Below are 22,980 nucleotides of genomic sequence, written 5' to 3'. Positions count from 1 at the left end.
AAAATCCCACAGTGTAGGCTATGCAGTAACGGACATGAAGATATAATTAATTTAGTTTGTACTTGTAACGTTTTAAGAACTGAACGGAAACTTTTATTGAAGTCATTATTTAATCAGAGGGGTATACGGTCTTGCCGGCAAGCAGTGATTGACTGTCTCAAACCCCTGGACATTGTTTTAAATGCTAAATTTTCGACATTTCTACGCTTGGTATCACAAAAACTTCGAATGTTAGAGCACAACTAATATATAAAATCTTTGCACAGGAGTGCAGAAACCCCTTTTAGATAATAATAAGTTCTGGCATGCTTTTTATCATATATATTGTAGAATGTAAAACGGATATCTTGTATCGTATATTTATTATAGAATGATGTGATGTATCGATGTATTGATTTTTATTAATTATGCATCAAGAATACATTTTAACTAAGTACAAATAAAAACTGCAACAACTACAGGCTTCCGGGGAGGATGGAGGATGCATGTGAATCTGCAGCACTACATGCCTTGAACAGATGTACACTGGGTAAGTGACATTTCCCGTTTGATGGCATGTGTAGCTGCAGATACACATGCTGTGCATAGACTACAAAGCAGTCCTAATCTCAAAACAGCGGTGGCTAGGATGTGGGAGTTGATGCCGTCTGAAATAAAGTTTTAAGTACAGCTTGACCAGCATTGGCATATTGCTTTGAACATACATCCACACAGTCATGCTTTGTAAATGTGTGTGGTGTAGACCATGTGGCAGCCTTGCTTATGTCTGCCATTTGTATGTTCCCTAAAAATGCCATGGAAGCAACTTATTTCCTAGTGAAATGTGCTTTAGGGGTTATTAAAAGTTGTCTTTTTGCTTTAATGTAACATGTTTGGATGCAACTTACAATCCATCAAGCTAATCCTTGCTTAGAGATAGGATTTCCTTTATGTGGCTGTTGAAAAGCTACAAAAAGCTGTTTAATTTTTCTAAACTCTTTTGTTCTATCAACATAGTACATTGGAGCTCTTTTAAAGTCAAGAGTATGAAGAGCTCTTTCAGCAGTTGAGTCTGGCTGGGGGAAGAAGACTGGCAATTCCACTGATTGGTTAATGTGAAAAGGAGAAACTACTTTTGGCAAAAAGTTTGGATTTGTCCTAAGTACTACTTTATGTTTGTGTACGTGGAGAAATGGTTCCTCCAAAGTGAATGCTTGTATTTCACTAACTCTTCTTAATTAAGTAATTGCTAATAAGAAAGCAAATTTCCAAGTGAGAAATTGAATATCACATGAATTCATGAGCTCAAATGGTGGTCCCATTAATCTTGTGAGTACAATATTAAGATTCCATGCAGGAACTGGTGGGGTTCTTGTTGGAATACTACGCTTAAGTCCTTCCACAAAGGCTTTTATGACAGGGACTCTGCAGAACAAAGTATGTTGTATGGTTTGTAAGTACGCTGATATTGCAATAAGATGAATTTTAATAGATGAGAAAGCTAAATTTGCTTTTTGTAAATGAAGCAGGTAGCATACATTATCCTGTATCGATGCTTTAAGTGGATCTATATTTTGGGCTGACAGTAGTAAACAAACAGTTTCCACTTGTTAGCCTAGCATTGTCTAGTTGTAGGTTTGCATGCTTGTTTTAGAACTTCCATAGATTCTAATGGAAGGAGTAAATATCCAAATTCTATGACTTTAGGAGCCAAATCGCTAAGTTGAGAACACTGGGATTGGGACGCCCGATTTGACCCTCATTCTATGTTAACAGATCTGGTCTGTGGAAGTTTGCAATTGAGTACTACTGACAGGTCTAGGAGTGTTGTGTACCAATGTTGTCGTGCCCACATGGGAGCTATGAGTATCATGGTGAGAGAGGTGTGACACAGTTTGTTGACCAGAAACGAAATTAATGGGAGAGGGGAAAGCATAAGCAAATATCCCTAACTAGTTGATCCATAGAGCATTGCCCTTGGACAGAGGGTGTGGGTGTCTAGATGTGAAGTTTGGGCATTTTGCATTTTCGCTTGTTGCAAAAAGGTCTATGTCTGTTGTTCCCCACATTTGAAAGTACTGTTGAAAAACCTGAGAGTGAATTTCCCATTTGTGTATTTGTTGCTGCGTCCTTCTTAGTAGGTCTGCTAGCTGGTTGTGCATCCCTGCGATGTATTCCGCTAGCAAGTAAATATGATTGTGAATTGCCCATTTCCATATTGTATGGGCTAGAAGGGACAGTTGAGATGAATGTGTTCCGCCCTGTTTCTTCAGATAATACATTTTTGTCATATTGTCTGTTTTTATTAAGACTGCTTTGTGCCTGAGAACAGGCTGAAAAGCTTTCAGGGCGAGAAACACAGCTAACAATTCTAAATGGTTTATGTGATAAGTTAACTGCGTTGATTTCCATTCCCCTTGTATGGTTAGGTTGTTGAGGTGAGCTTCCCAAACTATCATGGACGAATCTGTTATTGTGGTCTGTAGCACACGGTCCTGAAATGACGGCCCCTTTATTAAATTGTTGTGATTCCACCATTGAAGAGATTTGTGGGTTTGGCGGTCTAACAACACTAGATCCTGCAATTGTTGTGAGAGACACTGTTGCGGTGTTCTCATGTTTAATCTTGCATGCAGTACTATTGCTGTGCACGATGCCATCATTCCCAATAGGTTCATGATAAATCTTACAGTGTAACATTGATAGAGCTGGATCTGGGATATAAGGTTTTGAAAAGCCTGGGTAGGCAAAGGCTTTTTGGGTATTGAGAATAGCATCTAGGTAAGGCTGAACCTGTGCTGGTTGAAGATGAGATTTTTGGTAACGGATTGTGAACCCTAATCTGTGTAGGGTTTCTAGTGTGTACTGGGTGCGTTGCTGGCATTGTATAATGTTGCTTGATTTTATTAGCCAATCGTCTAGATAAGGAAAGACCTGTATGTGTTGTCTTCTTCGGTGGGCTGCTACTACCGCTGATGTTTTATGAAAACCCTTGGAGCTGTTATGCCGAAGGGAAGAACCTTGAATTGGTTGTGCTTTCCCGCTATTACAAACCTTAGGTATTTTCGATGAGCTGGATGTATGGGGATATGAAAATAGGCATCTTTGAGATCTAAGGCAGTCACATAATCTTGTTTTTGTAGTGGGGAATTACGTCCTGCAGAGTTACCATGTGAAAATGTTCTGACAGGATATATAGATTTAGAGGTCTGAGATCCAGAATGGGTCTTAGAGTACCATCCTTTTTTTGGTATGAGGAAATATAGTGAATAGACTCCTGTTCCCTGCTGTGATTTTGGGACTGTTTGTATTGCTTCTTTTAGTAATAGAGATTGCACTTCTAGCTGTAACAGAACGTTGTGTTCTGGGGACAGTGTGAAAGAGAGGGGGAATATTTGGAGGAGTAGAAATGAGTTCTAGGCAGTAACCATTGCAGATAATTGAAAGCATCCACTGATCTGTGGTGATGTTTTGCCACTGAGAGTGTAAATGTTGCAATCTGCCTCCCACAGGATGTGTGTGGGATTGTGGGATGTTGAGGAAGTCATTGTTTTTGGGGAGTAGTGACACTCCGAGGTTTGAAATTTGCCTCTGGCTCTAAAGTGTTGACCTCTGTAAGAGCCTCTAAATGATCCTCTTTGATAATACTGCTGTTTTTTCACTGTTTGATTGATGTGAAAAGGAGATACTACTTTTGGTAGAAATTTTTGATTTGTTCTTAGAACAACCTTATGTTTGTGCACTTGGAAAAAAGGTTCTTCAAGAGCGAATGCTTGTATTTCACTAACTCTTCTTAAAGAAGTAATAGCCACAAGGAAGGCAACTTTCCATGTTAAGAATTGAATTTGGCAAGAGTGCATGGGTTCAAAAGGTGGTCCCATGAGTCTTGTAAGTACAATATTTAAATTCCATGATGGAACTGGTGGTATTCTTGGGTGGAATTATGCGTTTTAATCCTTGTATGAAGGCTTTGATAACAGGAACTCTGAATAGAGAAGTATGTTTAATAGTTTGTAAGTATGCAGATATTGCAGTAAGGTGTATTTTTATGGAGGAAAAAGACAAATTTGATTTCTGTAAATGAAGTAAATAACATACAATATCTTGTATAGATGCTGAAGTGGATCTATGGTCTTAGATTGACAATAGTAGACAAATCTTTTCCACTTGTTTACGTAGCACTGTCTAGTAGTGGGTTTTCGTGCTTGTTTAATTACTTCCGTGCATTCAGATGGAAGATTTAAGTAACCAAATTGGATGACTTTAGGAGCCAAATCGCTAGATAGAGAGCATTGGGGTTGGGATGCCTGATTTGACCTTTGTTTTGTGTTAATAAATCTGGTCTGTTTGGGAGTTTGGAGTGAGGTACTGCAGATAGGTCTAATAGTGTTGTGTACCAAGGCTGGCGTGCACATGTTGGTGCTATGAGTGATGTTTGATGCAATTTTGTGACCAGAAATAGAAGGAGTGGGGGAGGGGAAAAAGAGTAAGCAAATGTCCCTGACCAATTGATCCATAGAGCATTGCCCTTGGATAAGGGATGAGAGTGTCTGGATGCGAAGTTTTGGCATTTTGTGTTTTCGCTTATTGTGAATAGATCTATGTCTGGCATTCACCACCTTTGAAAGTACTTTTGAAGTACTTGGGAGTGAATCTCCCATTCGTGTGTTTGTTGGTGATTTCTGCTGAAGAGATCTGCCAACTGATTGTCTATTCCTGGAATGTATTGTGCTAGTAGATGAATTTGGTTGTGAATTGCCCTTTTCCAAATTGTTTGGGCTAGAAGGGAAAGCGGAGATAAATGTGTCCCTCCCTGTTTGTTGAGATAATACATGGTTGTCATGCTGTCTGTTTTTATGAGAACATTCTTCTGTTTGAGAAGAGGTTGAAATGCTTTTAGGGCAAGGAACACAGCTAATAACTCTATATGGTTTATGTGTAGCTGTTTCTGTTTGACATCCCATTGCCCTTGAATGGTCTGATTGTTGAGGTGATCTCCCCAACCGATCATTGATGCGTCTGTTGTGATTATGGTCTGAGGCAGAGGGTCTTGAAACGGCCCCATTATTAAATTGCTACGATTCCACCATTGAAGGGACATGTGTGTTTGGCGGTCCATCAACACTAGATCTTGAAGCTGACCGTGTGCCTGTGACCACTGTTGTGCACGGCCTTGATGTAAGGGCCTCATGTTTCACCTTGCATGTGGGACTATTGCTATGCAAGATGCCATCATTCCTAGAATCTTCATGATTAGTCGTACAGTGTATTGTTGATTAGGCTGTATGAGTGGAATTAGATTTTGGAAAGCTTGTATCCTTTGTATCTTTGGATATGCTAGAGATAGCTGAGTATTTAGGATAGCACCTAGATACGGTTGTACTTGTGCTGGTTGAAGGTGTGACGTTTGGTAGTTTATAGAAAACCCTAGTGTGTGCAGAGTTTCTATCACATAACGAGTGTGTTTTTGGCATTGTGTAAGATTGCTTGATTTTATTAGCCACTCGTCTAGCTATGGAAAGACATGGATGTGTTGTCTTCTTAAGTATGCCGCTACTACTGCTAGACACTTTGTGAACACCCTTGGAGCTGCTGTTATGCCAAACGGCAACACCTTGAGCTGGTAGTGTTTTCCTGCTATGACAAACCTGAGGTATTTTCTGTGAGCTGGGTGGATGGGTATGTGGAAATACACATGCTTGAGGTCTAGAGCAGTCATAAAATCTTGTTTTTGCAGCAGTGGAATGACATCTCGCAGAGTTACCATGTGAAAATGCTCTGACAAGATGTATAGATTTAGGGGCCTGGAACTAATTATGTTGCTTGCTTTAGTAGTAGAGATTGTACCTCTTGTAACAGAACTGTATGTTCGGGGGACAACTTGTGATATCTTGGCGGAATGTTTGGAGGGGTGGTTATCAATTCTAGGCAATAGCCATTGCGGATAATTGATAACACCCAGTTGTCTGTGGTGATATTTTGCCAATGAGAGTGGAATTGCTGTAGTCTTCCCCCACAGGAGATGTGTGGAGTGGAAGGGAGGGAAGGAAGCCACTGTTTAGGCTGTGATGTTGTTTGTTTTAAGGTTTGGAATTTACCTCTATTCCTAAAGTATTGACCTCTATATGTTCCTTTAAACCCACCTCGTGATACTGGGTTTGTTGTCCCTGCTTTGTTTGGGAGGTGGAAACCTCTGAGGATTGTGGCTTAAAACCTCCTCGAAACTGTGGCCTGCGAAAGGAGCCTCTATATGGGGAGGTGTACAAAGCGCCCATTGCTTTTGCAGTATCTGAGTCTTTTCTCAGTTTTTCAATTGTAGTGTCCACGTTTGGGCCAAAGAGGTGCTTCTTATCAAAAGGCATTTTAAGTACAGCCTGTTGGATTTCTGTTTTAAAACCAGAGGAGCGTAGCCATGCATGTCTTCTAATGGTAATGGCTGTGTTTACACTCTTTGCAGCTGTATCAGCAGCATCAAGGGCGGATCTTACCTGATTATTGCTAATCGCTTGCCCCTCTGCTACTACTTGCTGTGCCCTCTTCTGGTGCTCTTCTGGGAGATGCTGTACAATATCCTGCATCTCATCCCAGTGGGGTTCTTCTGGGAGATGCTGTACGATATCCTGCATCTCATCTCATCCCAGTGGGGTTCTTCTGGGAGATGCTGTACGATATCCTGCATCTCATCTCATCCCAGTGGGGTTCTTCCGGGAGATGCTGTACGATATCCTGCATCTCATCTCATCCCAGTGGGGTTCTTCTGGGAGATGCTGTACGATATCCTGCATCTCATCCCAGTGGGGTTCTTCTGGGAGATGCTGTACGATATCCTGCATCTCATCCCAGTGGGGTTCTTCTGGGAGATGCTGTACGATATCCTGCATCTCATCCCAATGGGGTTCTTCTGGGAGATGCTGTACGATATCCTGCATCTCATCCCAATGGGGTTCTTCTGGGAGATGCTGTACAATATCCTGCATCTCATCCCAACGGGGTTCTTCTGGGAGATGCTGTATAATATCCTGCATCTCATCCCAACGGGGTTCTTCTGGGAGATGCTGTACAATATCCTGCATTTCATCCCAACGGGGTTCTTCTGGGAGATGCTGCATCTCATCCCTATGGGGTTCTTCTGGGAGATGCTGTACAATATCCTGCATCTCATCCCAATGGGGTTCTTCTGGGAGATGCTGCATCTCATCCCAACGGGGTTCTTCTGGGAGATGCTGTACAATATCCTGCATCTCATCCCAATGCGGTTCTCATGGGAGATGCTGTACAATATCCTGCATTTCATCCCTATGGGGTTCTTCTGGGAGATGCTGCATCTCATCCCTATGGGGCTCTTCTGGGAGATGCTGTACAATATCCTGCATTTCATCCCAATGGGGTTCTTCTGGGAGATGCTGCATCTCATCCCTATGGGGTTCTTCTGGGAGATGCTGTACAATATCCTGCATCTCATCCCAGTGGGGTTCTTCTGGTAGATGCTGTACAATATCCTGCATTTCATCCCAATGGGGTTCTTCTGGTAGATGCTGTACAATATCCTGCATCTCATCCCAACGGGGTTCTTCTGGGAGATGCTGCATCTCATCCCAACGGGGTTCTTCTGGGAGATGCTGTACAATATCCTGCATCTCATCCCAACGGGGTTCTTCTGGGAGATGCTGTACAATATCCTGCATCTCATCCCAATGGGGTTCTTCTGGGAGATGCTGTACAATATCCTGCATCTCATCCCAATGGGGTTCTTATGGTAGATGCTGTACAATATCCTGCATCTCATCCCAACGGGGTTCTTCTGGGAGATGCTGCATCTCATCCCAACGGGGTTCTTCTGGGAGATGCTGTACAATATCCTGCATCTCATCCCAACGGGGTTCTTATGGGAGATGCTGTACAATATCCTGCATCTCATCCCAACAGGGTTCTTCTGGGAGATGCTGGACAATATCCTGCATCTCATCCCAACGGGGTTCTTATGGGAGATGCTGTACAATATCCTGCATCTCATCCCAGTGGGGTTCTTCTGGGAGATGCTGTACGATATCCTGCATCTCATCTCATCCCAGTGGGGTTCTTCTGGGAGATGCTGTACGATATCCTGCATCTCATCTCATCCCAGTGGGGTTCTTCCGGGAGATGCTGTACGATATCCTGCATCTCATCTCATCCCAGTGGGGTTCTTCCGGGAGATGCTGTACGATATCCTGCATCTCATCCCAGTGGGGTTCTTCCGGGAGATGCTGTACAATATCCTGCATCTCATCCCAGTGGGGTTCTTCTGGGAGATGCTGTACGATATCCTGCATCTCATCCCAATGGGGTTCTTCTGGGAGATGCTGTACGATATCCTGCATCTCATCCCAATGGGGTTCTTCTGGGAGATGCTGTACGATATCCTGCATCTCATCCCAATGGGGTTCTTCTGGGAGATGCTGTACAATATCCTGCATCTCATCCCAACGGGGTTCTTCTGGGAGATGCTGTATAATATCCTGCATCTCATCCCAACGGGGTTCTTCTGGGAGATGCTGTACAATATCCTGCATTTCATCCCAACGGGGTTCTTCTGGGAGATGCTGCATCTCATCCCTATGGGGTTCTTCTGGGAGATGCTGTACAATATCCTGCATCTCATCCCAATGGGGTTCTTCTGGGAGATGCTGCATCTCATCCCAACGGGGTTCTTCTGGGAGATGCTGTACAATATCCTGCATCTCATCCCAATGCGGTTCTCATGGGAGATGCTGTACAATATCCTGCATTTCATCCCTATGGGGTTCTTCTGGGAGATGCTGCATCTCATCCCTATGGGGCTCTTCTGGGAGATGCTGTACAATATCCTGCATTTCATCCCAATGGGGTTCTTCTGGGAGATGCTGCATCTCATCCCTATGGGGTTCTTCTGGGAGATGCTGTACAATATCCTGCATCTCATCCCAGTGGGGTTCTTCTGGTAGATGCTGTACAATATCCTGCATTTCATCCCAATGGGGTTCTTCTGGTAGATGCTGTACAATATCCTGCATCTCATCCCAACGGGGTTCTTCTGGGAGATGCTGCATCTCATCCCAACGGGGTTCTTCTGGGAGATGCTGTACAATATCCTGCATCTCATCCCAACGGGGTTCTTCTGGGAGATGCTGTACAATATCCTGCATCTCATCCCAATGGGGTTCTTCTGGGAGATGCTGTACAATATCCTGCATCTCATCCCAATGGGGTTCTTATGGTAGATGCTGTACAATATCCTGCATCTCATCCCAACGGGGTTCTTCTGGGAGATGCTGCATCTCATCCCAACGGAGTTCTTCTGGGAGATGCTGTACAATATCCTGCATCTCATCCCAACGGGGTTCTTATGGGAGATGCTGTACAATATCCTGCATCTCATCCCAACAGGGTTCTTCTGGGAGATGCTGGACAATATCCTGCATCTCATCCCAACGGGGTTCTTATGGGAGATGCTGTACAAGTTCCCGCATCTCATCCCAATGGGGTTCTTCTGGGAGATGCTGTACAATATCCTGCATCTCATCCCAACGGGGTTCTTCTGGGAGATGCTGTACAATATCCTGCATCTCATCCCAATGGGGTTCTTCTGGGAGATGCTGTACAATATCCTGCATCTCATCCCAACGGGGTTCTTCTGGGAGATGCTGCATCTCATCCCAGTGGGGTTCTTCTGGGAGATGCTGTACAATATCCTGCATCTCATCCCAACGGGGCTCTTCTGGGAGATGCTGTACAATATCCTGCATCTCATCCCAATGGGGTTCTTCTGGGAGATGCTGTACAATATCCTGCATCTCATCCCAACGTGCTCCATCATAGCGGGCTAGCAGTGCTTGTGAATTAGCAATTCTCCATTGATTCGCTGCCTGGGAAGCAACTCTTTTCCCTGAAGAGTCAAATTTTCTACTATCTTTATCAGGAGGAGGTGAATCTCCTGAAAACTGGCCATGTGCCCTCTTTCGTGCTGCACTGACCACCACTGAATCTGGAGGGACCTGGTGACTGATGTAATCTGGGTCAGAGGGTACAGGCTTATATTTGTTCTCTATTCTAGGTGTGATAATTCTAGATTTTACAGGCTCACTAAAAATTTAATCTGGGTGTTTTATCATGCCGGGTAACATTGGGAGGCACTGGTATTTGGAATGTGTTGAAGATAATGTATTAAATAAAAAAATCTTCTTCCAAAGGCTCTGAATGCATTGTTAACCCATGATAAGCTGCTGCCCTGGATATGACCTGGTTGTATGCTGTAGTATCCTCAGGTGGAGATGGTTTGGATGGGTAGGTATCTAGGTAATTATCTGGGATGGGATCAGGGTCATAAAGATCCCATGGGTCTGCCGTATCTCCCTGTGAATATAGTGAATGTGTTGGAGAAGGCATTGGTGGAGGACTGGTATGGGGGGAAGACACACAGCTGTGGAGAACGAGGTGGAGAAGTATGAGGAAGTATTGGCTTCTCCTTTTGCACCTTTGCTGGTGGCTGTGCAGTGTCCAGTTCCTCTTGGAAAGCCCGCTTCCTTTTTGTTTTTAAAGGAGGTGCAGTAACAATCCGTCCTGTGTCTTTATGGATGTGTAACCTGGATTGTCTCTCACCCATAATTTGTAGAATGGGCTCAATGTCCGACTCTTCCTCAGAGGTTTTATGGCTTTCTCTTAATTTTTTGGAAAATCCTTGTTCCTCTGTGTATGAGGTTTTCTTCGGTTCCGAAGTTTGTTTTTTCGGTACCAAAATGTTGTGGAAGGTCTCTGCTCCGAAGCAGACTTTCGAATTTTCCGACTGAAATTTGGGGTTTCCCGCTGGAGTCCGAAATGGAGCTTTTACTCGACTCCAAAGTCGACGGAGGAGTGGCCTTTTTCTGCGCCGACCCCGAAGGGCGGTTGCCAACAGTGATTTTTTGGGCCAAACCATGGCCTTCCGGCAGTGGTGTACCCAAAGCCTTGGAATGTTTTTTGTGCAGGGGTGTAGGGGCAGACGTACTCACATGCTGGCCGGATGTGATGGGTCTGTCATCTTTGGATTCCTGTTCGGATTCTGTGTCTTGGATGGAGACTGCTGTCTGCGCCTGCTCTTCTTCAGTGACGTCGAGATGTTGACTGCTTTGACACCATTTCAAGTCTTCGGGCTCTGCGATCTCTGAGAGTCTTTTTTTAATGAAACGATCGACAGGCATCACCGTTTTCCTCACGATGGTCTGGAGAAAGGAACAAGTTACAAACCAAGTGCTGGTCTGTATAAGGATCCTGCGCGTGGCACCGAGGGCAGAATCGGAATGGAGTCCGATCCATCAGGCTTTCTATCCAGTAGGCCCGAGTTGGGCGCATGTGCCCCGAAGGGCGAACAAAAGTACGTTTCCGACAGTACTACCGGTTCGATGCTAGATGGAGAACACTATCGAAACAATACCGATGAAAAGGAAGGTTTTCAAAGGTTTTCCAAATCGAAATCTCGGGGCGAGAGGGAAACATGTCCGAACCTGACGGTGGAAAGAAAACAATCTAACAATGGAGTCAATGCGCAATGGAACGAAGAGGAGGAGTCACTCTATTCTGTGACTCTGAAAAGACTTGTTCGAAGAAAAACAACTTGTAACACTCCGAGCTCAACACTAGATGTCGGAATGGATATGCATAGTATGTGTATCTGCAGCTACACATGCCATCGAACATATATATATATATATATATATATATATATATATACACACACACAGTAGTTGGACAGCTCCTAACAGGGTAGCTATATCAGCAAGTCCGAATACTAGAATGTTACTCCTGGCTCAGCGCCCTCCTTTACTGACGGACCACTGACAGGGGCTCGGGGAAGGCGGCAGTGCTTAGGAGGCTGATGACGAGCTGGAAGAGCAGCCTTAGAGCTTTGTCTATGACATAGTGAAGAGACTGAACAGAAGGTAAAAGTGCAGCATCGGACAAGGAGGCAGGCAAAAACAGAGTGGGCTGGAATGGATGCGACAGCAGACCTTAGGTAATTTATTTACATCAATGTCTCAGACCATCAACAAAGTTTATAGCTTTACATTTAGTGTCTAATTTACTAAAGGAAACAGCACGTATTTAAGTGATAAGTTGCAAATTCATCAACAAGGTACTTCAGTGAAGATAAATGAAAGACTGACATATCAATATTATAGTGAGTTGGGCCAGGAAGTCCATAATCATTAGCTCATGAATGTGTAATAGAGTGTTATCCCTGGTGGAAAGTTTAATCCAGGCATACTGTTGAAAGGTCACAATGTGATAGTCAAACTGACCATCAACAAAGCTTCTGGTTTTACACATGGATCACATGTTAAAAGATCATGAATGGACAGCCAACACGTCTCTTTCCTACTGGAACATTTGCAAGGCAATTTAATACACTCTCTCAAACTCCTCAAGAAAAGAATCTCTTGTGTATTACATGGTATTCTGAGAAAACTGAGAACAAATTGGGCTTGTAAAGCTGAATCTGAGTATTCAGGCTAAGATGTGTCCTAGTCAGAAATTGTAAGTAGTGAGGGCTGACTAATCGGTTGGAATTAACTAAACCACATGTCTGATGTGTGAGTCATAAAAACGACTTTCTAGTTAAAATCCAGCAAAACGAGGCTCCAAGGTCCCTGGTGAGGAACTTCACATGTCAGATCCCAATACGAATATTCCCGGAGAAATAATAACCTGGGAAGGACATAATCAGACTCCGACACAGAAAGATGAAACAGAAATGTATACAACTCATTCCAATACCCTTTACGTGCATAAAGCAACATTAAAGGCTCAAAGGCCCCAGAGAAGAGCCACAGCCTAACTGAATACCTGCTGACAGTAAAAAGAACCTAAAAAGACTGAACACAAAGCAGAGAGATAGTGACCACGGAAACAGACCAACAGAGAGAGACTGAATGTTTCAACTGTGTGACCCAGGCCTGGGAGAAAAGGAGATCTCCTCCACAAATAACTGCATAACATGAATGAACACTACACTGCCACTGTGCTGCTACGAACTGTTACTATGGAGAAATCTTTAAAAGAGCAACCTCTTTCACTCGGCTAAAACATGAAAGCAAGTTTCGTACTCTGACAAGAAGCATCCCAGAACTAGCAGAAAGACCAGTGACCAACAGATTCTAGAGATGCATGGAATAACTGGCGGTGTCAGGCAGAGCTCCCTACAGATCAGGAGATCACAGGATGAGATATTTCCATGCCACTACACTACTGGCTGCACCCAGGGTATTTACTGCCGCTGCTTATTACAAGACACAAGTTACCCTAAAACTTAACGTGCAATAAAAACAGAGGGAGACAAAAGTAGTAGCGTTAACAGGCAACATGCGTCACATTTGATGTCTGGCTGGGGTCTGGGTGAGGTTACTTAGTCCGCCCCGGTTCTGAGTACAATGGAGAGTAACCTTTGCTGCCTAGCATTAAATGGTTTTATACAAGTGCAGGGAAAATAGGATAAAACACTACTACTAAGATCAGATCTTCAATCTCTGAGTACCCACATTGACAATTCCTGAAGCTAAAGGTGTAGCCAGTTTTCTTCATGAGTTGATCTGAAACCTGGATTCATTGAGCTTTGGAGAAGTGTGGCTCAATGGTTAGAGCGGCAGATCCTGAAGCAGAGATCTGGCTCAAGACCAGGGTTCAAGGCCCGCTTCGGCAGGTCTTGGGCTCAATTCCCCTTGACCAGATAATTCTCGCCTCGGTGCCTAATCTAATTCATGGGTCCCACTCTGCAACTGTGGGCAATAGCTTGCTTAATCTCCACAACGGCCCCAACAGCGCTTGGATGCCTGGCTTCACCCTGGGGGTGCTCAGGAGTGGGCGCCTCACAGGGAAAAGCCAGGAGGGGTTCCATAGAGGTATGAGTACAGCGCCTTGAGACCCTAACGGGTGAGTAGTGCGCTATACAAGTGCTAATTTACATTTTTTTTTTTAGCTTTCCCAAACTAACATTTCAAATACCTTCCTCCCTGCCCCACATGTCCCACATGGTGGACAGACTGGGCTGTCCTAATCCTACCAAATGTGACTTTGGTTAACAGAGGATAATCACACAAGATTGTCTGACCAGTGTCATGTGATGCAGTCCATGTCCTTCAGACACGGCAAACAGGATATGAGGTGAAAGTGGGGAAAATGGATTGTTGGGGTTGCTGGATGGGGGACCCATGAGACTTTATGCCTCACTCAGCTCCAGGACCTTGGCTAACTCAAAAAGCAAAAGACAGTCTGTGCAGCATCAGCGTCTCTACAATCCGTTCTCAATGCCAAACGGCAGATACACAGCACTGGAATTTTGTCCTGCCTATCAAGCACTTCTTTTGCTGAACCTTCGCTCCTTCACACCACATCAACAGATCAGTGTAACTACTAAGGAAAAAGATTCACATTTACTGTGACACACATGAAGATAGCTCCTACCATCTGGGAGGCAAATTTAAATCTCTATTTCATTGGGCTCGTACCGTGCTCAATGGCTGCACTTAGCAGTGGAGATTTTCAGAGCCCTCCAGCCCTACCTCCCAGCGGCCGGACACAAAGAATAACTTGAAAGTATTATTAAAGCATGTATGTGAGTAACAGCAAAACATAAGGAGTACAGAAACAGTGGGGCGAGGATATGATGCTATGTTAATGCATTCTATCACTCCATTATTGTAACAGTTCAACAAGTTGTTATTTTTTCAAATGTCTTGTACTTATATTAAATATTTGACAAACCGTTGATTCCGCAGCTTCAGTACTGCTGGAGTCACAGACTGCACGAGAATGCTCGTCAGCATTGCTGCGGGTCTTCCGTATTCCGGCTCGTTTCACGTTGAGTGGCGGTGAAGGCAATGGTCTCGGGGAAACTGCATCAAACTAAAGAAGGGAACAGTATGGGCTTAAGCGGCATGATGTTCAAGATGTAAATTGTCCTCATCAGATTGCATGCTAAGTTACTTACCTTATATTTCTTATAAAGAAGCATATTCCTAATTCATCTATCACATAGAGGCTGCTGCCTTGCATTATTAATGCCTGCCTACACATGAAGCTGCGATTAGAAGCCTCGCGGGGCCTATCCCGCATTATTAATACACAGGAAGCTGTGATCAAAAGCCTCGTGGGGCCTATCCAGTATTATTAATACACAGGAAGCTGTGATCAAAAGCCTTGTGGGGCCTATCCAGTATTATTAATACACATGAAGCTGTGATGAGAAGCCTCGTGATGCTTATCCCGCATTATTAATACGCAGGAAGCTGTGATTAGAAGCCTTGCGGGGCCTTTCCTGCATTATTACTACACGTGAAACTGTGATTAGAAGCCTTGCCGGGTCTATCCCCCCTTAACTATCTAGCTTAAGTAGGAAACTGGAGAACTAGGGACTGCATGACGCTTTCACAGTTGAGGAAATCCACTTGGTCTCTGACCTGAGGTCAATACTAAGAATGTAAAAGCAGCTGTATTAAGATTTAATTTTGACCTTGGAGCAAGAAACAGAGGATTCATTGACAATGACCATCCATAATGAGTTTAAAAATCAATTATTAGAGGGGCATGGCATGCCTCCAATGTTGCCAGAGACAGTTCGATAGAGCTTGTCTATCAACAAGCCCCATAAATCCTCGACAGATTGCTTGTTGAGCAGTGTTCTATGCCTCAGCGAGTGCAGACGCAGCCCCTGAGAACCGTAACTCATCTCACGCAGCTGGTGGGCAGGGGCAGACCTGAAGTTTGAAGACACAAAACAAGGCCAGCCTCTTCCCATTGTTCCAGCCGATGGATGCAGTCAGCGTGCCGTGAGGAACTGCTGCATAGGTGGACCTGTGCCTGGTCCCATAACAAGGTATGGTGGGGTGCAGCAGCAATGACAGCATGGTGCGGCACATCAGAGTGGCACGGGAGGGCAGAATCATCGACATCCTACAGTCATGGGACAATCTGATGGACTGACATTGGCTGTGATGCCTGTGAGTACTTTGGCTCAGTGACCATGGATCAGGGTGGGCAGCCTGAGCGAAATGCCCCAATGAAGTCGGCAGTCTAATATAATGACAAGGGACGAGGTGCGAGTGAGTGAGTTTTGAATAGGTGGCTGTGATTTACGCCAGAGCAGCAGTGGAGCCCCTGTTTGAAGCAGATGGTGGATTGAGCTACTAAGGAATACAACATCGCAAGGAGGCTGGATATCTGAGGCTGGACTCCAAGAGCCCTGCAATCAAGTGTAGACATGAGAGACATCTCGGAATGGGATTGGCCTTGAAAGACCAATACAGAGGGCACTGGGCAAAGTTGAAACTCCACACTAAAGGCACTTGACACAATTAATATATTCCCAACAGAAGATCAGTGTTCTTTGGAAAAGGCTGCAGTGCCCGACCTCACTAAGAAGTACCTGCTTTAACAAGGAGGATCAATTGGAGAAGGTCTGACTTGACTGGTAGTGTGCTGTGGGAGCGTTGTTGTGGGGACAAAGCAGTGTAACTGGACAATACTCAAGTACCATCAAGACTCGTGCAGGGTTATCCTCAAAGCATGGCTGGAATCCAGCATGGCCTATGGTGCATGCATGCAAACTCAGTGGCAGATGGTATATGGGCTGGCTCTGCTGTGGCACCAGGGTACCCTGCCAGCTCTGCTGTGGCACGAGGGTACCCTGCCAGCTCTGCTGTAGCCTGGCACGAGGGTACCCTGCCAGCTCTGCTGTAGCCTGGCACAAGGGTACCCTGCCAGCTCTGCTGTAGCCTGGCACAAGGGTACCCTGCCAGCTCTGCTGTAGCCTGGCACGAGGGTACCCTGCCAGCTCTGCTGTAGCCTGGCACGAGGGTACCCTGCCAGCTCTGCTGTGGCACGAGGGTACCCTGCCAGCTCTGCTGTGGCACGAGGGTACCCTGCCAGCTCTGCTGTGGCCTGAGGGTACCCTGCCAGCTCTGCTGTGGCACGAGGGTACCCTGCCAGCTCCGCTGTGGCACGAGGGTACCCTGCCAGCTCCGCTGTGGCACGAGGGTACCCTGCCAGCTCCGCTGTGGCACGAGGGTACCCTGCCAGCTCCGCTGTGGCACGAGGGTACCCTGCCAGCTCTGCTGTGGCACGAGGGTACTCTGCCAGCTCTGCTGTGGCCTGGCCTGAGGGTACTCTGCCAGCTCTGCTGTGGCACGAGGGTACCCTGCCAGCTCTGCTGTGGCACGAGGGTACCCTGCCAGCTCTGCTGTGGCACGAGGGTACTCTGCCAGCTCTGCTGTGGCACGAGGGTACTCTGCCAGCTCTGCTGTGGCCTGGCCTGAGGGTACCCTGCCAGCTCCGCTGTGGCACGAGGGTACCCTGCCAGCTCTGCTGTGGCACGAGGGTACCCTGCCACACATCTTGAGATGTGATGGTGGATGATAAAAGAGGTCCAATGCCACATCAGGGCCGGCTGGACAGTACTGCAGAGGTCACACTTCCTCCAAAAAGAATCCAACGGGTACTGAGGAGACAAGGGGAGAGAGCCTTTGCGGAAATAAATTATACCTGAGGTTCACTCATGGGGAAGGCTGGCGAGGCAGATGCAGGTGTATGCTTTTTTCATCATTAACTGAGAACCACTGTTGACAGGGTATAAGAAGCAGAGAGACATCTCAGAGCTTAAGGAGACTAGTCCTAAGGGTGAATTGTTGACATTGACTGGGATTATCAAGATTTTAGAGGACAAGGTTGAGGATATGGAAGGGAGGTATCGAAAATGTAATCTGAGATTCTTGAGAACACAAAATGGTGTTGAAGGGGTGGAAACTGGAGGTATTTCTGAAGGAGGCCTTTTCTGGCAGGTTTAGATGTTGGGTCAATGCATTTTGTCAAGGTAACCTCGTGTGATGCCGCCTCAATCACATGGCCGAAATCTTCAAAATTATTGAAGGAAACAAGACAGCAGGTACATAAGGTTTATAAAACTAGTACAGTGATGGGATTACCTAACTTCAGATTGTTCAAGAAGAAATTAAAATATTTCCGGTTATAGAAATCAATGAAAATCATTTTTTTAAAATAGGTGCTAAAAACAGTGGTGTACACACTGGGGACACATTATGCTCTTTGAATTCCAGAAATGAGATACCCACCAGAACCGAATTGCAAAGGAATACAACATCCACTTCAATCTGGAACACACAGCTAGTTACTGCGACTCCAAACAAAGTATAGTGTAGGAAGTTGGCTCTGTATGTGCTATTTCAAAGTAAGGAATAGCATGCACAGAGTCCAAGGGTTCCCCTTAGAGGTAAAATAGTGGTAAAAAGAGAATACTAATGCTCTATTTTGTGGTAGTGTGGTCGAGCAGTAGGCTTATCCAAGGAGTAGTGTTAAGCATTTGTTGTACATACACATAGACAATAAATGAGGTACACACACTCAGAGACAAATCCAGCCAATAGGTTTTGTATAGAAAAATATATTTTCTTAGTTTATTTTAAGAACCACAGGTTCAAATTTAACATGTAATATCTTGTTTGAAAGGTATTGCAGGTAAGTACATTAGGAACTTTGAATCATTTCAATTGCATGTATACTTTTCAAGTTATTCACAAATAGCTATTTTAAAAGTGGACAGTGCAATTTTCACAGTTCCTGGGGGAGGTAAGTTTTGTTAGTTTTACCAGGTAAGTAAGACACTTACAGGGTTCAGTTCTTGGTCCAAGGTAGCCCACCGTTGGGGGTTCAGAGCAACCCCAAAGTTACCACACCAGCAGCTCAGGGCCGGTCAGGTGCAGAGTTCAAAGTGGTGCCCAAAACGCATAGGCTTCAATGGAGAGAAGGGGGTGCCCCGGTTCCGGTCTGCTTGCAGGTAAGTACCCGCGTCTTCGGAGGGCAGACCAGGGGGGTTTTGTAGGGCACCGGGGGGGACACAAGCCCACACAGAAATTTCACCCTCAGCGGCGCGGGGGCGGCTGGGTGCAGTGTTAGAACAAGCGTCGGGTTCGCAATGTAAGTCAATGAGAGATCAAGGGATCTCTTCAGCGCTGCAGGCAGGCAAGGGGGGGCTTCCTCGGGGAAACCTCCACTTGGGCAAGGGAGAGGGACTCCTGGGGGTCACTTCTGCAGTGAAAGTCCGGTCCTTCAGGTCCTGGGGGCTGCGGGTGCAGGGTCTTTTCCAGGCGTCGGGACTTAGGTTTCAGAGAGTCGCGGTCAGGGGAAGCCTCGGGATTCCCTCTGCAGGCGGCGCTGTGGGGGCTCAGGGGGGACAGGTTTTGGTACTCACAGTCGTAGAGTAGTCCGGGGGTCCTCCCTGAGGTGTTGGTTCTCCACCAGCCGAGTCGGGGTCGTCGGGTGCAGTGTTGCAAGTCTCACGCTTCTTGCGGGGAGTTGCAGAGTTCTTTAAAGCTGCTTCTTGAAACAAAGTTGCAGTCTTTTTGGAGCAGGTCCGCTGTCCTCGGGAGTTTCTTGTCGTCGTCGAAGCAGGGCAGTCCTCAGAGGATGCAGAGGTCGCTGGTCCCTTTGGAAGGCGTCGCTGGAGCAGAGTTCTTTGGAAGGCAGGAGACAGGCCGGTGAGTTTCTGGAGCCAAGGCAGTTGTTGTCTTCTGGTCTTCCTCTGCAGGGGTTTTCAGCTAGGCAGTCCTTCTTCTTGTTGTTGCAGGAATCTAATTTCTTAGGTTCAGGGAAGCCCTTAAATACTAAATTTAAGGGCGTGTTTAGGTCTGGGGGGTTAGTAGCCAATGGCTACTAGCCCTGAGGGTGAGTACACCCTCTTTGTGCCTCCTCCCAAGGGGAGGGGATCACATCCCTAATCCTATTGGGGGAATCCTCCATCTGCAAGATGGAGGATTTCTAAAAGTTAGAGTCACCTCAGCTCAGGACACCTTAGGGGCTGTCCTGACTGGCCAGTGACTCCTCCTTGTTGCTTTCTTTGTTCCCTCCAGCCTTGCCGCCAAAAGTGGGGGCCGTGGCCGGAGGGGGCGGGCAACTCCACTAAGCTGGAGTGCCCTGCTGGGCTGTGACAAAGGGGTGAGCCTTTGAGGCTCACCGCCAGGTGTCACAGCTCCTGCCTGGGGGAGGTGTTAGCATCTCCACCCAGTGCAGGCTTTGTTACTGGCCTCAGAGTGACAAAGGCACTCTCCCCATGGGGCCAGCAACATGTCTCTAGTGTGGCAGGCTGCTGGAACTAGTCAGCCTACACAGACAGTCGGTTAAGTTTCAGGGGGCACCTCTAAGGTGCCCTCTGGGGTGTATTTTGCAATAAAATGTACACTGGCATCAGTGTGCATTTATTGTGCTGAGAAGTTTGATACCAAACTTCCCAGTTTTCAGTGTAGCCATTATGGTGCTGTGGAGTTCGTGTTTGACAAACTCCCAGACCATATACTCTTAGGGCTACCCTGCACTTACAATGTCTAAGGTTTTGTTTAGACACTGTAGGGGTACCATGCTCATGCACTGGTACCCTCACCTATGGTATAGTGCACCCTGCCTTAGGGCTGTAAGGCCTGCTAGAGGGGTGACTGACCTATACTTGCATAGGCAGTGAGAGGCTGGCATGGCACCCTGAGGGGAGTGCCATGTCGACTTACTCGTTTTGTTCTCACTAGCACACACAAGCTGGCAAGCAGGGTGTCTGTGCTGAGTGAGAGGTCTCCAGGGTGGCATAAGACATGCTGCAGCCCTTAGAGACCTTCCTTGGCATCAGGGCCCTTGGTACTAGAAGTACCAGTTACAAGGGACTTATCTGGATGCCAGGGTCTGCCAATTGTGGATACAAAAGTACAGGTTAGGGAAAGAACACTGGTGCTGGGGCCTGGTTAGCAGGCCTCAGCACACTTTCAATTGTAAACATAGCATCAGCAAAGGCAAAAAGTCAGGGGGCAACCATGCCAAGGAGGCATTTCCTTACATATAGCATTAACGGACAGCTGTTGTAGCTAGCGTGTTATGAAATCCCCAACAATCTAACATGTTGAAAGCTTTGCTCTTACAAGTCAGAATCAGACAAGCACATACCTCTAAACTATACAGCAAAGGAGAGAGAATCAGGATTCTACCTGTTCTTGGTGGCAGAAGCAGCCCGAACTTGCAATGACGTTTACGTACAAAGCAAGCAGAAACGTTATATTCGGAAAAGGCACATAGAAAAGATTAAATATTAAAATGAAAGAAAAGCTAATGCTATAATGAAAGTTAAATAAAGAGTTCATAGATTAAACCCTTTTTTAAAAAGCTATACATGAAATTATTTTTATCAAACAGGTTTTATTGAGAGTTCATTTCCAGAACAAATGACGTGCAATGCCTATTTTAAGACGGATATTCGGAATAGGATTGATTGCAGACTCAAGCTTGCGGAGAAGTGAGCTGGTGCCAAGAAGAAGTTTATTATAAGTTTATTATAAGAGCACGGTGGGGCGGCCATTGAGGATCTTGAAGTGACCCCACAATAAGGCCGCAGGAGCAGCTCAGAAAGAGCTGCAGTGTTAAGCTGCACCAATCCCCTTGGTTCACAGAGACCTTTCACTTCACTCACAGCAAACACTATCCAGAGAATGGAACTGATATAGACAGGCGGTTGCTTATGGGAAGGGGATGTCCTTTAGAGCAACGGTGCCCCACCGTCTGACTTCTGTGGACCCCCACTTTATCATTACTGGAACCCGGGGACCCCACTGAATCATTATTGGAATCCAAGGACACCCCCCCAACTGAGTTATTTCTGGAAGCCTGGGACCCCAGCCTAAACATTGTTGATGATATTTGAAACGCAAAACAACACACAAAAAATATAGAAACAAGCATTCAAAGACATACGCAACTTATAACATTTTATTTAATTTGTCAACACATATAAATTACAAAAAAAAAAAAAGTCATTGGAGCTTTTCTAAATTCAATTGAAGCCACACATCGTCCACGCTACATCCCTTTCATGAACCTGCACTGCGCCCACAGATCAATCTGAGGACACTCATTTCATTTTTAGCCTCTATTTCAAATTGCTTGACATTTACAGTATGTTTTAAAATGTTCAATTGTACAGTTAGCCACCTTAATCATCTGTTAATATTATTAAATTTTCTAAGCAGTTGGGAATTCACCGAGAAGGCTTCGCAGACACCCGGGGTCCCCGGACCACAGGTTTACAGCATAGACTTTCCACCCGTTATAATCTGTGAAACATCATTAGTCTGACTAACTGATGGGAGACCAGCAAAACTGAGTGTTCTCCAAAGGGGCCGGAGTGTACCATCTGGTAGGCTGTGGGGTCGGCTCTCACACTAGCCGGCCAACGGACGAGTGACTGGTTAGAGCTCAACCACACTTAGGAAGGAGCCACAATGTGGTGATTCAGACCTTCCAAACATCTGCCAGTCACCTGAGCTCAAGCTCCGCAGCAATGACTGACCTCCGCAGGAGGCGAGATCCGAAGTCAGACTAACGGAGAATGGCTGTTCAAATGCTGAACACAGAGGAAACGTTCTGTCTGGTGTAAGAAGAACACCAGCCAGAACCTCATACTCGGACACATGCAAGAGGTTATTTTTTTTGCAGACAGAAAGCTTACCTTGTCCGAATGCTGCTCTTCTTGCTCCTTCCTCTTGTGCCTTCTCTGTCGGGAAACGGAGGGCTCCGACTCAGAGCTGTTCGGTTGTAAAGAAGAAGTGACTTTTTCCCCGGCTCCTCCAGAATCCTGCTGTAAAATCCCATCCTAAATGAAACGAGGAGAGGCTGGCTGTTATCAGCTTTGGGCATCACTTCCTGACTATCAAAGCCCTGCACTGATGGATATCCAATGACTTAGCTAGCCTCTCAGAAACGTTCCTTCTGGACTTCAGCAATTCATGTAAAATCTACCAGCCCGCTCCTTGATGGATAAAAAAAGGACGCGGAGATCCATGAACATCAACGAGGCTGAGACTCCTCAGAAACAGGTTTCCCTGGGCTCCCCTGCCATGGAAATCAAGAGTAAAGGATATACTTGGACATGTCAATGCAGAGCGACGGATCAAGAAGGATGAGGGAAAAATA

The 22,980-nt window shown here is 45.8% G+C and overlaps 1 protein-coding gene across 2 annotated transcripts in view; it reads right to left on the bottom strand.

Moving 5' to 3' along the window:
* NEK4 (NIMA related kinase 4) overlaps positions 1-22,980 on the bottom strand; it is a 278,829-nt gene that overhangs the window by 145,146 nt on the left and 110,703 nt on the right. Inside the window, exons 9-10 of one of the 2 annotated variants that reach the window (XM_069206063.1) lie at positions 22,517-22,660; positions 14,731-14,871 (exon numbers count right to left, since the gene is read on the bottom strand). In XM_069206063.1, the coding sequence (XP_069062164.1) occupies positions 14,731-14,871; positions 22,517-22,660 (285 nt within the window). The remainder of the gene's footprint in view (positions 1-14,730; positions 14,872-22,516; positions 22,661-22,980) is intronic. The other variant, XM_069206064.1, reaches the window with a different exon arrangement.

This window comes from Pleurodeles waltl, chromosome 9 (genome assembly GCF_031143425.1).
Source record: "Pleurodeles waltl isolate 20211129_DDA chromosome 9, aPleWal1.hap1.20221129, whole genome shotgun sequence".
In the NCBI taxonomy this organism is placed as follows: Eukaryota; Metazoa; Chordata; class Amphibia; order Caudata; family Salamandridae; genus Pleurodeles; species Pleurodeles waltl.
This window is presented reverse-complemented; position numbering and strand designations above follow the sequence as displayed.